Consider the following 16,099-nt stretch of genomic DNA (forward strand, 5'->3'; position numbering starts at 1 on the left):
AGGAATAAATGCATCATTCCTTAAAATGATAAGTAGTACATACCTAAAACCCTCAACAAGTGCCATCTCCAATGAGCATAAGTATTCAGTTGTGTATTTTTTTTTAACTTTACCTTCCATCTTGGAGCCAATACTGTGTATTGGTTCCAAGGCAGAAGAGTGGTAAGGGCTAGGCAATTGGGGTCAAGTGATTTGCCCAGGGTCACGCAGCTAGGAAGTGTCTGAGGCCACATTTGAACCTAGGACCTCCAGTCTCCAAGCCTAGCTCTCAATCCACTGAGTCACCCAGCTTCCTGAAACATTTTTTAAAATCTCTTTGGGGGACAAGACAAGTACTGGTATATCTGGATCAAAGGGCCTGCATGGATATATGTTTTAGATATAAAGAGTGATACCATAACTAAATTAGGGGAATATGGAATAGTTTACCTGGAAAATCTTTGGAGAAGGGAAGAATTATGACCAAATGAGATAGAATTATATAATATAAAATGAATAATTTTGATTATATTAATTTTAAAAGTTTTTGTACAAAGAAAACTAATCTAAACAAGATTTGAAGGGAAATAACAAACTGGGGGAAATGTTTTTTCTAACAAAAAGTGTTCTATCATAGTTTGCAAACTGCAAAATAAGTTTATCTGTAGGAAAGAGGAGTACCTTTTTTATTGCTTTGTATTATACCAATAAATAAACTTGTTCCCTCATCTGTGAAATTAAGGTATTAGACTAAATCTCTTTGGTTCCTTCCTACATTAAAAATCTATAAATTGAGGGCAAACAAGGTTGCTCAGTGGATTGAGAGATAGGAGGTCCTGGGTTCGAATTTGACCTCAGATATTTCCTGCATATGATCCTAGCCTTTACCGCTTTTCTGCCTTGGAACCGATATACAGCATTGATTCTTTTTTTTTTTTTTAATTTTATAGTATTTTATTTGATCATTTCCATGCATTTTTCATTAAAGACAAAGATAATTCCCCCCCCCCCCTCCGTGGCCGATGTGTGATTCCACTGGTATCATATGTGTTCTTGACTTGAACCCATTGCCATGTTGTTAGTATTTGCATCAGAGTGTTCGCTCGGAGTCTTTCCTCTGTCATGTCCCCTCAGCCATTGTAGTCAGGCAGTTGCTTTTCCTTGGTGTTTCTATTCCCTCAGTTTGTCCTCTGCTTTTGGATAGTGTTTTTTTCTCCTTGATCCCTGCAGATTGTGCAGGGACATTACACCACCACTAATGGAGAAGTCCATTACCTTCGATGATACCACAGTGATACAGCATTGATTCTAAGACAGAAGGTATTAAGGTTTTTTTGTTTTGTTTTATTTTTTAATCTATGAGTTCTTAATTTATTTGAGGGAATCTGTTTATGGCAGACTTCCTCAATGAGTTAAAACTACTGGCTCTTGAATTTCTTGGCTACCCCACAGCACTTTATCAACTCTAAAACATTAAAGAGAAAAATTATACACCTGGTCTATTCAAAATGGACACAGAGTTATTAAGTAATGTGGTATAATGAAAAGTGCTGGATTAGAGAATCAGGAAACGTGGGTTTAAAGCGATAATATATTGTTGTGTGGAAGGGGTTTTGCAAATCGTAAAGCGTTATATAAATATGAGCTAGTATTATTTGGGCATAGAACATTTAGACCTTAATCTTACAGTTTATGTAACATTGAATTAGGGGTGGGTTAAAGAGAATGAGGTCTCTTTCCATCCAGGGAGATTGTTAGAATTAAGGATTTGGCAGGCTGGCGCCTTAGAATTTATCTAATACAACACCTTCATTTTGCAGATGGAGAAACTGAGGACCATAAAGTTTCGATGATATTCCTGAAGTTTCTGCACTGGAATTCAGGTGTCCTGGCTCACAGGTTGGAACTCCCTCCCCTCAGGAGACCTTATTTTATTTCTTTTAGGAATTAGAATGTTATGGCTCAATGCCATAGTCCCAGAAAAGGGGAAAGAGAAGATCCAGCTTCATCATCTCAGCAGTGAGGGGTACCTCCAGCTCCGTTTAGCAGTGTGAGGCCTCCCACTGTACAAAATGGATTACCATTTATAGCATGGTACAAGAGTGAAAATGAAAAAGAATGCCTTTTCCGCAGCTCCACGGAGATCATCGCCGGCTACAGAGGGCGCTGTTTCCACCCCTGGTCCATTTCACCGAGGCCCCACGTGCACCACCTCCGTGACGCGTTTCCGCGTCATATGCCTGCGATGGCTTCTTTTCATTGGCTCTCAGCGAAAAAGAGATGGGAGGGGGCGGTGGCGGTACGTTTGGGGAAGGAAAAAAAAAGCCGCTCCAGAAGAAGGGGGGAAAACAACACCCCCCGCAGGTTTCCCTTCCACCCCCGCCCCCCACCCTCCCTTGTCCCTCCCTCCCTCTCTCGGACGGATGTGTGCCTCTGAGGACGGCGAGACTAGCTTCACTTTCTCCAGAAGCTGGGGCCAGGCATCTTCACCCAACTAGGTCTCCCGGCGGTGCGGAGCTTAGCTGCGGTCCAGCCACCCCAAGCGCAGGGGATCCCAGGCCCCCCCCTCTTCCCCCCCGGAGCCAGACGCGGCGGAATCCGCGTTGGGGAAGCCCTTCCGACTACGGAGTCGGACGGAACCGAATCCGGGCGGGTGTGAGGGGGTGGGGTAGGGGAATCCCTGCCACCGGCTTGCTGAAACCTCCCCAGGGAATCCCTATTGCAGTCCCTCCGCCCAACTCCTAGACGACCGTGCAGCCGCGGGGCAGGGGGAAGCTGCCCCGACCTGGGAGCCCCCCTCAGAGAGCCTAAAGCCAGGATCCCCTCACCCCCCAGCCCGGCCTTGAACTTGGAAAGGCTGAGGCGGAGCTGCGGCCACAGAGAGAGGGAGCGAGTCTGCGGGTTTGGAAGGTGCTTTCCTCAGGGCCAAAATGCCCAAGAAGAAGCCTATGCCCATTCAGCTGAACCCGACCCCGGATGGCTCCACGATTAACGGGACCAGCTCGGCGGAGTGAGTGCGGGGCTGGGGCGACAGGAGGGGAGGAAGAGCATATTGGTGCGGGCTGGATCCTGGATGCCTCTCCGGCCGACTGGCCGTGCGTACATGCATGCATGGGGGAGGAGATCGCAAGCTCGAAGCTGGCTTTGCTCCTTCTGTGTTCGCTTTCTGTGGACCCGAGCGGCCCGACTAAGGGGGCCCCGAAATTAGTCCCGTATTGCCTCCAACCTGACCGGCTGATATCCTCCCATCATTCTAGCCAGCTAGCCGTCGTGACTAAGCCTTGATTTTTAAAAAAAAATATGACTCAGGCTAGTAAAAGAATTCGTTTCAAAGAGGCGTGATCTGCCCCCTTTCTCTACTTTCTTTGCTTCCAGAAGTTTCCTCTGTGAGATGCAGTGGGGTCTTCCCACAATAGAGTGCATATAGGACTTTTGTCCCATTTAGTTCAAGTGACTTTATCTTACTTGAACTTTATGGTGCAATAGAATACTAAGTGGGTTCGAGTCTTACCTGCCACGTATTTACTACCTGGGTGATCTTAGGCAGGTCACTGAAGCTCACTGGGCCCGGGTTCTTCTTTTAAGACACGGGGCTTGAGCTCAGGAGCTCCTTCCACCTATAAAATCTGGTCCTATGAACTGTATTCCTTATCTGCATAAAGGACAGCTTGAAGATCCGAATTTAATTAAAAAAAATGATATTGATCTTGAATTTTAAACATTTTTAAATATTTTATTTTTAATATAATTAATTTTAATTTAATAATTTTAAATATTTCTAAATTATATGTAAAAGCATTTTTAATATTCAGTTTTGAAAAATTTGAGTTCCAAATTCTGTCCCTTGCCCTCCTTAAGATGGCAAGTAAAATGATATCTATTAAACGTTTGAGAGCTTTTAAAAATGTAAATGACTTGTATGTCTCTAGATGGCTAGTGGTTTCTGAGGTCGGATTTGAATTCAGATCTTCCTGACTCCAGCTGGGTGCTCACTCTACTGTGTCACATAATTGCCCCTGATACTGAATTTAAAAAAAAATAGCTTCAAGAGAGGATGTGAAAATTGGTAATACAAACGACTATATTCTCTAAGAAAAGACGAGGTTTTGTAATACCTCATCTGTGGGTAGTGAGAAAGAACTTTTAAGGTAGCTGTTCAAAGAGATGTGTGGGGAGGGGTAGGCAGAGGGAGAGGTGAAATAAGTATATATGATGGATAACTTCCAGTGCTTGTCCTAGGAGCTCTGGCATTGTTTGGCTTGGTCTCTGATCTTCTTTCCTTGGAGAAATACCAGCAACAATTGGGACTAGGAAACAAAACTTTTCTGTGGCCATCTTCATTGTGAAGGCCCTGGCAGCTCTCATTTCTGCTTGTCCAGCAGTTCTCAAACTCTTTTTACACTTAAAAATGATTGAGTACCTCAAAGGGCTTTTGTTAGTGAGTATTATATCTAGAGATTCTTATTATCATTTTAGACAGCAGAGAGGGGAATGAGGAGAATTTGCCACACTTGATTCTCATCTGAACTGACTCAAAAAGGGAAGAATATATAATCACACAGTGGGGCACAGAAACTCATGTAACCCAATAGAAAAGTAGGAGGGAAAGAAAGGGGTTAAGAAAAGGGATGGAACTAGAGTGAGGATAGATTAAGGGAGGAAGTAATCAGAAACAAAATAGCCCAGGATAAAAAGAAGGGATAGAGTAAAAAAGAGAAGCATAAAAGATTAGTGTGAAGAGAAATGTACAGTTAGCAATCATAACTGTGAATGGGACACATATCTATAAAACAGAATAGGATGACAGAATTGATTAGAAACCAGAATCCAGCAATTTATTGTTTACAAGAAACATCTGAAACAAAGGCATACATAGAGTTAAAATAAGGTTATGGAGCAACGTTTTCCAAAGTTATATAATCTAAATTGTATCCTTCCCTTCTTCCCTCCCCCTCCCAGAGCTGGCAAGCAATTCAGTCTGGGTTATTCATGTATTATTCCACAAAACATTTCCATATTATTCATTTTTATAAGTGAATAATCTTATAAAACCCAAACCCCAAAACATGTACCCAAATAAACAGGCAATAAATCATATGCTTTCATCTGCATTCCTACTTCAACAGTTCTTTGTCTGAGGTTCTTTTTCACAAGTCCCTCAGATTGTTCTAGATCATTGTATTGCTATTTGCAAAGTCTATCACATTTGATTGTTTCATAGTATTGCTGTGACTGTGTACAATGTTTTCCTAGTTCTTATTTCACTCTGTATCAGTTCATGTAGATCTTTCCAAGCTCTTTCTGAAATCCTATTCATTTTATATCACAATAGCATTCTGTCACAATCATATATCACAATTTGAGGTAGTCTGCATTTGAGGGACATCCCTTTAGTTTCTAATTCTTTGCCGCCCCAAAAAGCGAAGATATAAATATTATTGTACAAATAGGGCCTTAACCATTTTTTAAAATCTCTTTGGGATACAGACCTAGTGGTGGTATTATTGGATCAAAAGATATGCATTGTTTTATAGCCCTTTGGACATAATTCCATATTGTTCTCCAGAATGGTTGAATCAGTTCATAACTCAACCAGCAATGCATTAGTGTCCCAATTTTATAGCATCCAGATTATGAAAGATAAAGTTAAATGAATTATAAGAGGAAATAGACAGTAAAACTATAATAGTAGGGGACCTCAATTTATCCCTCTTAGACCTAAGTAAATCTATCAAATAAGAAAGAAAGGAGATAAATAGGATTTTAGGAAAAGTCAGATATTAATAAATTTCTGGAAAAAACTAAATGGGAAGGAAAAAGAGTCTACCTTTTTATCAGCTATATGTGGAAACTTCACAAAATGTGATTATGTATTAGAACCTAAAAACCTAACAAACAAGTGAAGTAAAGCAGAAATGTCAAATATATTTTTCCTGATTATAATACAATAAAAATTATATTCAATGGAGAGTCTTTGAAGCATAGATTAAAAATGAATTGGAAAGTAAATAATGTAACCCTAAGGAATGAAGGAATCAGATCAAATCATAGAAACAATAATTTCATTAAAGATAATGACAATAATGAGACAACATACCATAATTTGTGGGACACAGCCAAAGCATTACTAAGGAGAACATTTATATCTCCAATGCTTTAAACAGTTAAAGAGAGAGGAGGCAGATTAATGAATCATTATGTAACTTAAAAAAAAAAGCTGGAAAAAATTAAAAACTCCCAATTAAATATTAAATTAGAAGGCCTGAAAAATCAAGAGAGATTAACAAAATTGGAGGTTAAAAAAAATCAAACCAATAAATTAAAATAGGACCTATTTAAAAAATAACAAAGCAAACTATTTACTAATTTGATAAAGAAAAAAACAAATTACTACTAACAAAAAAGAAAAAGGGTAAACTTACAACCAATGTAGTGGAAATAAAAGCAATTACTAGGAAATATTTTGCCTAACTTTATATCAATAAAATTGGATGAATATGTAAGTGGCACCTTGAATAGAGTACCAGGACTTATGTCAGGAAGACTTGAGTTAAAAACTGACTTCAGACTCATACTAGCTATATGATACTGGGTAAGTCATTTAACTCTGTTTGCCCGTTTCCTCATCTATAAAATGACCTGGAAAAGGAAACTACTTCAGTATCTTTGCCAAGAAAACCACAAATGGGGTCATGAAGAGTGAGACACAACTGAAATGTTTGAACAACAACAACAAAAGTTGTATAGAGGACAAAACAGGAAATAAAGCATTAAAAAAAAATCTTAAATTTAAGTATTTTACTTGTTTTAATTAGCCATTATCTGGTTTTCTCACCTTCCCACTTGAAACCACTCTCCCTAATTGAGAACATAAGAAAAATAAAACCTATATACTTACCTTACAGAAAGAAATTGAATATGACATAAATCAACTTAAGAAAAAAATCCAGGAGTATGAGATTTATAAGCAAATTCTACCAGGCATTTAAAGAATAATTCCAGTCAGTACTCTATACCATTTGAAAAAATAGGTAAAAGGATCCTACCAGACTCCTTTATGATATGTATATGGTCTTGATACTTAAACCAAGGACTCAAAAACAAAATTATGGATTGATTTCCCTAATGAATCAATTGATGCAAAATTTTTAGATAAAATACTAGCAAGAAGATTATAGCACTATACCAAGAATGCAAGACTGGTTCAATAAAAACTATAAATATTTTTATTTTTTTTTAAGTTAATTTGCAATTTTCTTTCTTATATGATTTATTTAGTCAATTTAGAACATTATGCCTTGGTTATAAGAATCATATTCTTTCCCTCCCCCCACCCTTTCCAATAGCTGATGCACAATTCCAGAAAAACTATAAATATAATTGGACCATATTATGTAAAAGAACAAAAATCATGATTATTTTAATAGATGAAAAAAAACAACCCTTTTGACAAAATACAATACCCATTCCTGTTAAAAACATTTTTTGCTATAACAATAAGATAAGAAAAAAGAATTGAAGGTATAAACATAGGGAAATGAGGAAATAAAAGTTGTGACTTTTTTGTAGGTGATATGATGGTTTAGAGAACCCTAGAGAGTCAGCTAAAAAACTGAAACAACTGCAGCAAATTTGCAGAGTATAAAATAAACCCACAAAAGTCACCAGCATTTCTGTATGTTATTTACCATATCATAAAGTAAAATTGATAAAAATTTAAAAATATTTAACTCATTTAATAAGAAAAACCCAGCAAATGTTAACATAAATGAAAATTTTGGGCGAAATAATTATTTTAAAAAATAGTGAAAAGAATTGGTATTGGTTTACATATTTTTTGTAAATCTCTTTCAAGGTCTGGCTTAATGGAAATCAGATTTTGAGATGTTATATTGATTGAAGTTTATAGAGAAAATTCAGCCTCACACAGATTTCTAGATTGAAAAAGGAAGAATATTTTATTAGGCAAATAGGGTCTTAATATTATGAAAGTGATTTTGAGCTCAAAGGGCCCCTTGAAAGTGTCTTTGGGTGATACTTTGAAGGATATTTTGAATGGGATTTTGGATGATACTTTGAAACTGTTAACTCTCCTTGGATTTCCATGGGTTTGCATACAACAATTAGTTATGTATGATTGCTTTAATATGGGTACTATATTGGAATAGATAGATGTCTTCAGTTTCTAGTGTTCCTTTTATAAAGCCAGTACTCTGTACTGTTCAATAATGATCATGCTAATTTATGTGATTTTTGAGATGAGTAACCATGACTCCCTTGGATTCTAGGCATCTTTATAACAACGTGAAATTTCTGCAATTCAGGAAGTTAAAAAATCTTTTTCTCTTTTTAAATAAAATTTGAAAAGATATATATACAATATGAATATCTGCAGAGATTTTGCAGTTTTGTGGTTTCTCTACAGTTGCCCTCTTTCTTTGTTTTTAGAAAGCTTTTATGGACTGTTTGCTCAGATGATCCTTTCCATCTTTGGCCACTGGCCCCATAAAGCAGATGTAGGTCACTGATTCATGGTCTTCCATCTCTTCTTTTGGTTGGTCCCTGCCCTTGAGTAGCCCCCATTTTGATGGGAAGGTCTTAGTTCCTAGACTTAGGGAACTCCTACTGTGATAAAAAGGGCATCAGGCAACAGAGACATATGATTAATATGTGCTCTTCCAAAGCATTGGATGGATGGAGGTAAATAAGTGGTTGCTGATCAACAAAGAAAGTATGGGAGGAATAGCAAGGTAGCTTAGTGGATTGAGAACCAGGCTTAGAGAAAGGAGGTCCTGGGTTCAAATATGACTTTAGACACTTCCTAGATGGGTAACCCTGAGCAAGTCAGTTAGCCTCCTTTGCCTTGCTCTTAGCACTCTTCTGCCTTGGAATCAATATATTGACTCTTAAGAAGAAAGGTAAGGGTTTAAAAAAAAAAAAAAGAAAGTATGGGAGTAGAGTCCCTTCAAGATCTGAAGTTCATGATTATCAGAGTGAAGATGATGGGGAGATGCTACCATCAGGTTACCAGTAGAAGAATCTTAGCATTGGAAGGGACCTCAAAGGTCATCTAGGCCAACTTGGGCTTCAACAAGAATCCCTTCTAGAGCAAGTGACACTTTTGAACACATTTATATTGGCTTTCATTTATTGATCTTTATGTAAAACTTCATTATATGTTTGATCTTTCTGCTCATTTAAATTGTAAACTCCTTAAAAGGTAAGGTTCATGTGTTTATATTTTCTTGTGCATGCTCCACAGTTTTTAAGGTAAATGTTGACTTGCTATTTCTTCTTGGGAGTTGCTGTGGAAAGCAGAATGGGTGGTGCCCTGTCTTTATAATGATTGGACTATTATTAATTGAAGGACCACTGAGTCTTTCTATACTCCAATTAGAATTTGAGACTTTTGAGAGCAGGTACTATCTTGCTTTCCAATTTGTAATCCTATCATTGAGCCCTGTGCTTGGCACTGTGTAAGTGTTTAATAGATAAATTATCTTTCCATTCAATGTGCAAAACACTCTGCTTAGCACATAGGAAGCAACTTTGCCTTGCCATTTGATTAGCATAATCCTCCATTTAATTATATATTTTAAAGCAGCAGTACAGGAAACTTAAAGGAAAAAGCTCAAATTGGGATTGGGGGAAAGGTTTGTGGTAGTTTGGGGTACAGCCTATGATGATAAATTGTGTTGGTGACTAAAAGAAACGCAAATGCAGTTGGGTACAGTGTGCTAATAGTTCTCTTGATAGCTAAAGCTCTCTGTGCCATCTGTGCCCACCTTCATGACTCATTGAAGCAATAGAAGAGAAATCTTTGTGTAGACAAAAAATGACTATACATAATAGTACTAATAGCAGGAGAGCTGCACCTAGTTTTTTTTTTTTCCCCTGTGGATATTTTCCATGCTAATCTCAGACCCTAGATCTTCAGAGAATCAGAATATTGTGTTTTTTGTTGTTGTTTTTTAAACCTTTACTTTCCATTTTAAAATCCATACTGTTGGTTCCAAGGCAGAAGAGTAGTAATAGCTAGGCATTGAGGTTAAGTAACTTGCCCACGGTCACACAGCTAGGACATGTCTGAGGCCAAATTGGAACCCAGGATCTCTTGTCTTTAGGTCTGGCTCTCAATCTACTGAGCCACTTAGTGACCCCACCCCACACCCCATCCTGGAATCCAGTTTTGAGTATTTCTTGAAAATTGTACCAGAGAGAAAATAGCTCTTAATAGGAATATCAAATAATGTACCTGGGATTCTTTAGAGGATTCATTCTATCCTCCCTTTTTTTACATAATAAATTAAAAAATAATTTTTCATTAAAAGTCCCAGCATGGGGGGTAGCTGGGTAGCTCAGTGAATTGAGAGCCAGGCCTAGAGATGGGAGGTCCTGGGTTCAAATCTGACCTCAGACACTTCCCAGCTGTGTGACCCTGAGCAAGTCACTTGACCCCCATTGCCTAGCCCTTACTGCTCTTCTGCCTTGGAGCCAATACACAGTATATTGACTCTAAGAGAGAAGGTAAGGGTATAAAAAAAATAATCCCAGCATGTACTTTACCTATATTCCTCATCCCCTAATAAATTTAAACTTGTAGAAACAGTAATCTATCCTCATTAGCTGCGTACCCCTTCATTTGTCACTAATGACCTCTTAATTTTCAAAACCAATGGCCTTCCCCCCCCTAAATTTTCATCTTTCCTTTTATGCAGTATCTGATCCTGTTGACCATCCCCTTCAGAGTACTTTCTTTTGCATTGACTTCAGAGGACTAGTTCTCCTTCCTATTTGTCTGACTCCCTTTTTGTCTTCACTGATTGATCTTCCTTTTTGAACCCTTAAATGTTGGTGTAACCCAAAGCTTATCTCTCTCTTCTTTTTATTTTGTGATTACTTCTGGTCCCATTGCCTCTATGCAGATTATTTCTACATATAGATAGATGTATCTTCTACCCAATCTTCTTACATGTCCAGTTGCTTTTTTTTTTTAATCTTTATCTTCCATTTTAGAATCAAGGTAGAAGAGTGGAAAGGGCTAGTCAGTGGGAGGTAAGTGACTTGCACAGGGTCACAGTGTCTGAAGCTGCATTTGAATCCATGACTCTGGGCCTGGCTCTCAATCCATTGAATCACCCTGCTGCCCCCTCCAGTTGCTTCTTAGAGATAGTCTTCTTTCCTTCTTCATTCAAAACTCGCTCCCCATCTTGCGCCTAAAACCTGTTCCTCCTCCACACTTCCCTGTTTCAGTGGATAAAACCACCATCATTCTCCCTGTTACACAGGCTTGAAATCTCATAGGCATGTTTTATTTCCTATCTCACCCACTCAGTTGCCAGGCTCTCTCTGTTCCACATCTTCTTTGCAATAATAAATGTGAAAATGCATTATAAATTATAAGGCATTCGAGTCTTGAGAGGCAACATGGGACACTAAAAAGAATACACTGACTCCAGGGTCAGAAGGTTTGGCTACAAGGCTCTGCTACCTGTGGGCTAGATTTAGATCACATTGTTGCTGTCACTTTCTTTCCTTATCTGTAAAATGGGATAATTCTTGGACTATTTACCTTATAAAATTGTTGTTAGGATCAATTGAGACCATTGACAGGTGTCTTTAGACCTTAAAGAGTTATGTACATGTCAAATATTAGTATTTTCTCTTGCATACTCCCACTGTGACCACAGTTGCCTCCTTAATTTTCACCTGGATGACAATAGCCTCTCTTAAATGGCCTTTTCCTTTTCAATCCTTTCTCTGGAACCTGTTCCTTACTTAACTTCCAAGAAAAAGCTCTTAAGACATAGATAGATCTGACCATAACCCTTCTAGTGGCATCTCTTTGGTTTATACAAAATCCTTAACTTGCTACCAAATTTCCCGCATAAAGTCCTTACCAGTTTTTCACAGCTTCTTATGTCTCTCTCTCTCTCTCTCTCTCTCTCTCTCTCTCTCTCTCTCTCTCTCTCTCTCTCTCTCTCTCTCTCTCTCTCTCTCTCTCTCTTCTTTTTCTGTCTCTCCTCCCACCTTTCTCTTTCTCTGTCCCCCCTTCCTCTATTTCTCTCCTCATCTCCTTTCTCTTCTTTCTCTTTCCCTCTTCCTACACATACTCTTCTGACCTCTACTATCTTTATGCTTTTGTGTAAAACATTTCTGTGCCTGGAGATTATTGTTTACATATTTCTGCCTCTTGAAATCCTTCTCCCCTTTTAAAACTTATTGCTTCCTCTATGCTTTAAAACACATATTGCTTCCTCTATGAAGCCTTCCTTTCTCCATTTCCTCACAAGCTACAAATTATTTTTTCCTTTTCATTTCTTATGATACTGTGTTTAGACCGAATGCTCCCTTTGCTTTCACTGAATTTTTAGCTTGTATGATATGTCTCCTTATATCTCGGTGTCCTGCTCTTTCCCCATTAGAGAGGCAGCTGTTTTAGTTAGAAAACAGAAAGATTAAGATTTGATTCCCAGCTTTGATACTTACCGTGGGACCATATGCAGGTCACTTAACCTGATTGAGCCTTAGTTTCCTGATTTGTAACATGGGGATCACTATACTTGCACTGCTATTTTACAGAATTCTTTTCTTTTCTGCAGTTTAACTTTCTTTTTTTTTCTCAATTACATATGAAAGCAATTTTTTACAATTGTTTTCTTTTTTTGTAAAGATATTTTATTCTATTAATTACATGTAGTAAATTTCCACATAGGTTTTCCAAAGTTGTATGATCCAAATTGTCCCTCTTCCCTTCCTCTCATCCCACTCCTCTTCCAGAGCTGGTAAGCAATTTTATCCAGGTTATACATATATTATGTAATTGTTTTCTGATATTATTTAGTTTAGATTCTGTTCCTGCCTCCCTTCCTCACCCTTCCTGAAGTGGTAAATGGTCTGTTATAGGTTATGCCAGTCCTTTCATTCGATAAATATCTCCATATTCCCCATGCTATGATGGAAGACATATCACATATAGTGAAAAATTCATGAAGGAAAGATGACATGTTCTGATCTTTCGGAGTTATTTTAAGGGAATTCCTGTGTAAACTGTAAAGGATTGTATAAATGTATTTCATTGAGTAGCTAGTTGCTGGTGGTGGTACAGTGGATAGAGTGCTAGACCTGGAGTCAGGAGGACCCTAGTTCAACTCCAGGCTCAGACAGAATAGTTATATGACCTTGGGCAAGTCACTTAACCTCTGCCTCAATTTCCTCAACTGTAAAATAGGGATAAATAACAGCAACTTCTTCATAGGGTTATTGTGAAGATTGAATGTGATAATATTTGTAAAGCACTTTAGCACTGTGTCTGGCACACAATAGGCTCTACTATATAAGTTTTTGTTCCCTTCTCTATTATTGTAGTTTCTCTTTGGCAGAAACTCTTGTTATTATTACACCAATTCTTAGTGTAGTTTTTGTGCCTAAGAGACTGAATTGAATTGAATGTGCCAACAGCATGTGGAATATGGAACTTTTCTGGACCAGGACTTGCTATACTAGGGAATACTTAGCTATTTCTCCATGGCCCTAAAACATACTGAATAGCTTAATTAGTAGAGCTTATAAATAGCAAATGGAAGTAGTATCCCCAGAATTGTAGTAGCCCCATTGTAATGAAAATAAATTTCTTGAAGTTTAAAAGGCTTTGGAGAAAGGGAAAAGGAAAATCAAGAGATTCTGGTATGTTTCCATCAGCTTGTGTAGTTTCTTCTCAGATTTTCAGTATAGTGGGTAAAATCTCTTGAAGTCATCTTAAATTAAAGTTATTAATGGTATTACAATGGTTGTATATGTATGAATATGCTTATGACTCCTGGCCTTTTGAAGTACTCTTTTAAGGTTGGTTTGGGAGGATTCTGGGAAGGGTTCAAGCTTTTGTTGCTACTAAGCTGCCATCTTGGCCACACCTATGAATATGTTTATGTTCATTTGAATATGTTCATTTTCTTTAGACATATTCAGTCCTCCAGCACAATGCCAATTTAGTGCCCCTCAAAGCCCCTAAGTAAAATAACAGTGATTTCAACTCTTAGTACATAGAACTTTACTCTTGGAAGTTTTTCCTTCCTGAAAAGACCCGGGGGGGGGGGGGGGGGGTGGTGGTGGTGGTGGTGGTGTATACACAGTGACTATAGCATTGTAAACAGAAAGAACAACAAAAATATAGTAATTGAATGATTTGAAATTATAATTACCAAACTTAGCCCTAAAGAAGACACATGAGAAGAAACCTTCCTCGCCCTTGACAGAGATGGGGCATCATAGATGATGTTTACAAAAGCTGACAATGACAAAAATTTATTGCAAAAAAGAGAATAGGCATATACTTTATAACTTAATATCAGTACTTTTTTTTCTTTCCCAAACCCATACCTTCTATCTTAGTATCAATTCAAAGACAGAAGAGAGGCATGGGCTAGGTAGTTGGAGTTAAATGATTTTGCCTTGGTGGGGTTTCATAGCTAGGAATTGTATGAGGTTGAATTTGAACTGGGGTCCTCCCAAAGCCTGGCTTGGTGTTCTATTCAAAGTACTACCAAGCTGCCTCTTCCCTTTATTTCTGATCTTGAGTTTTGTTGCTGTGTCAAGTAGCCATTTACATAGTTGTAGTTATGGTTATGTATTATTTTGGTTTTCTCTTCTGCATGACTTTATCCAAATCTTACCATATATCTTTGAATTCTTTGTATAATCATTTCTTAAGATGCAGCAACATTTTATCATGGTTATTTGCTACAATTTATTCACCCATTCCTTAGTTGTTATGCATAAAATCTGTTTCCATTTTATTTTCAATTATAAATAGGCTTTGTGAATTTTTTTGTACAAATAGGCCTTCAATTCTACAAGCATTTATCAAGGACTTAGTGCTAAATGCCAGGTATAAAAAAAAGACAAAAACAAAATCTCTTCCTTCCAGGAGCTTATATCCATTAACCTCCTTGTAGTATAATTCCAATAAGTGGAATTGCTAAGTCTTTGAATATGAATAGTTTTGCATCATTTCCTGCATGATTTTCATTATTTTCCCAAATGGTTAGACCAGTTCACAGTTCTTCTAGCCCCTAAATTAGTTCTTGTTGTTCTGAATCTCTGTCAACTTTTATTTTTTTCCATCCTTTATCATCTTTGCCCATTGAGGGCAACACTTCAGAATTGTTTTAAACTGTATTTCTCTAGTTGCCTACAGATTTTAAACACTTTGAGATAATTATATAGAATTTATTATTCTGGTAATTCTTTGTTCTCTTTTATCAGTGACTATTGTAAGGGGTAAATTTAGGGGTTTTTGACTAATATATTATACTGATAGTCTCAGGGATTAATTCAAATCCCAATAAAAATACTCAAGTCAGTTTGGGAATTTTATGGTGGTTTAATTAATATAGAGGGAAGGAATTAAAAAGAAGAGAGAGAGAAAGGGGTATAAGATTTCTCTGGCCTAGCCTAAACTAAGGGGAGTTCAGAGACCTCAGCCACGAGGCCTTTTCCAAGATTTAATCTAGCTTGGCTTCTAGCCATGAGGCCTCCTCTGAGATGAGGGGCCTCCTAAGAGGATAGCGTTTTAGGAAAGGTAAAGGAAAAAAGGAATTAGTCTAAACTTCAAGAGAGCTCAGGGAAGACGCCTCACTTGATCCACACTATTGAGCTTCTCCCAGTCACCATACCAAGGATGCTCACCGCCAAACCCAGACAAGAGCTGCAGGCACACCAAGACACCCAGCATGCTGCCACCAGCCTCGTCTCCTCCACGAAAAAGTGACTGGCAAGAGGAAGTGATGCGAATATATAGACTTTTTTTTACATCACTTCCTGCATCTCACATATACCAATGGTAGTTTAAGCTTGACTTTGGACACCCCGGGGGGTCTGTCAGTTGTTTCTTATTTGTCAGTTGCTAGCACATGTCTGTCATTGGCCATCCTCCTCAACACTTAATCCTTTTACATTCCTGTTTGTTAGACTAAGCAGGGTGGAGTAAATCTAAAATTCACACTATTGGGAGATGGGTCTTAATCTTATCAATTTATGACAGTTTGTGACAGATATTGGTTGTAGACTAATTGGGAGTTTTTTGTATGAAGATTTTTTTTCCCTATTTCATCTTTTTTCT

General features: G+C 37.9%; 1 protein-coding gene across 1 annotated transcript in view; it reads left to right on the forward strand.

The window, feature by feature from the left end:
• The first annotated feature begins 1,681 nt into the window (after positions 1-1,681).
• The window catches only part of MAP2K1 (mitogen-activated protein kinase kinase 1), a 113,540-nt gene continuing 99,122 nt past the window's right edge, over positions 1,682-16,099 (forward strand). The window contains exon 1 of the mRNA XM_001367196.5: positions 1,682-2,989. Coding sequence (XP_001367233.1) covers positions 2,910-2,989 — 80 coding nt within the window. The 5' untranslated portion in view covers positions 1,682-2,909. The remainder of the gene's footprint in view (positions 2,990-16,099) is intronic.

Source organism: Monodelphis domestica, chromosome 1, assembly GCF_027887165.1.
Source record: "Monodelphis domestica isolate mMonDom1 chromosome 1, mMonDom1.pri, whole genome shotgun sequence".
NCBI classification, from domain to species: Eukaryota; Metazoa; Chordata; class Mammalia; order Didelphimorphia; family Didelphidae; genus Monodelphis; species Monodelphis domestica.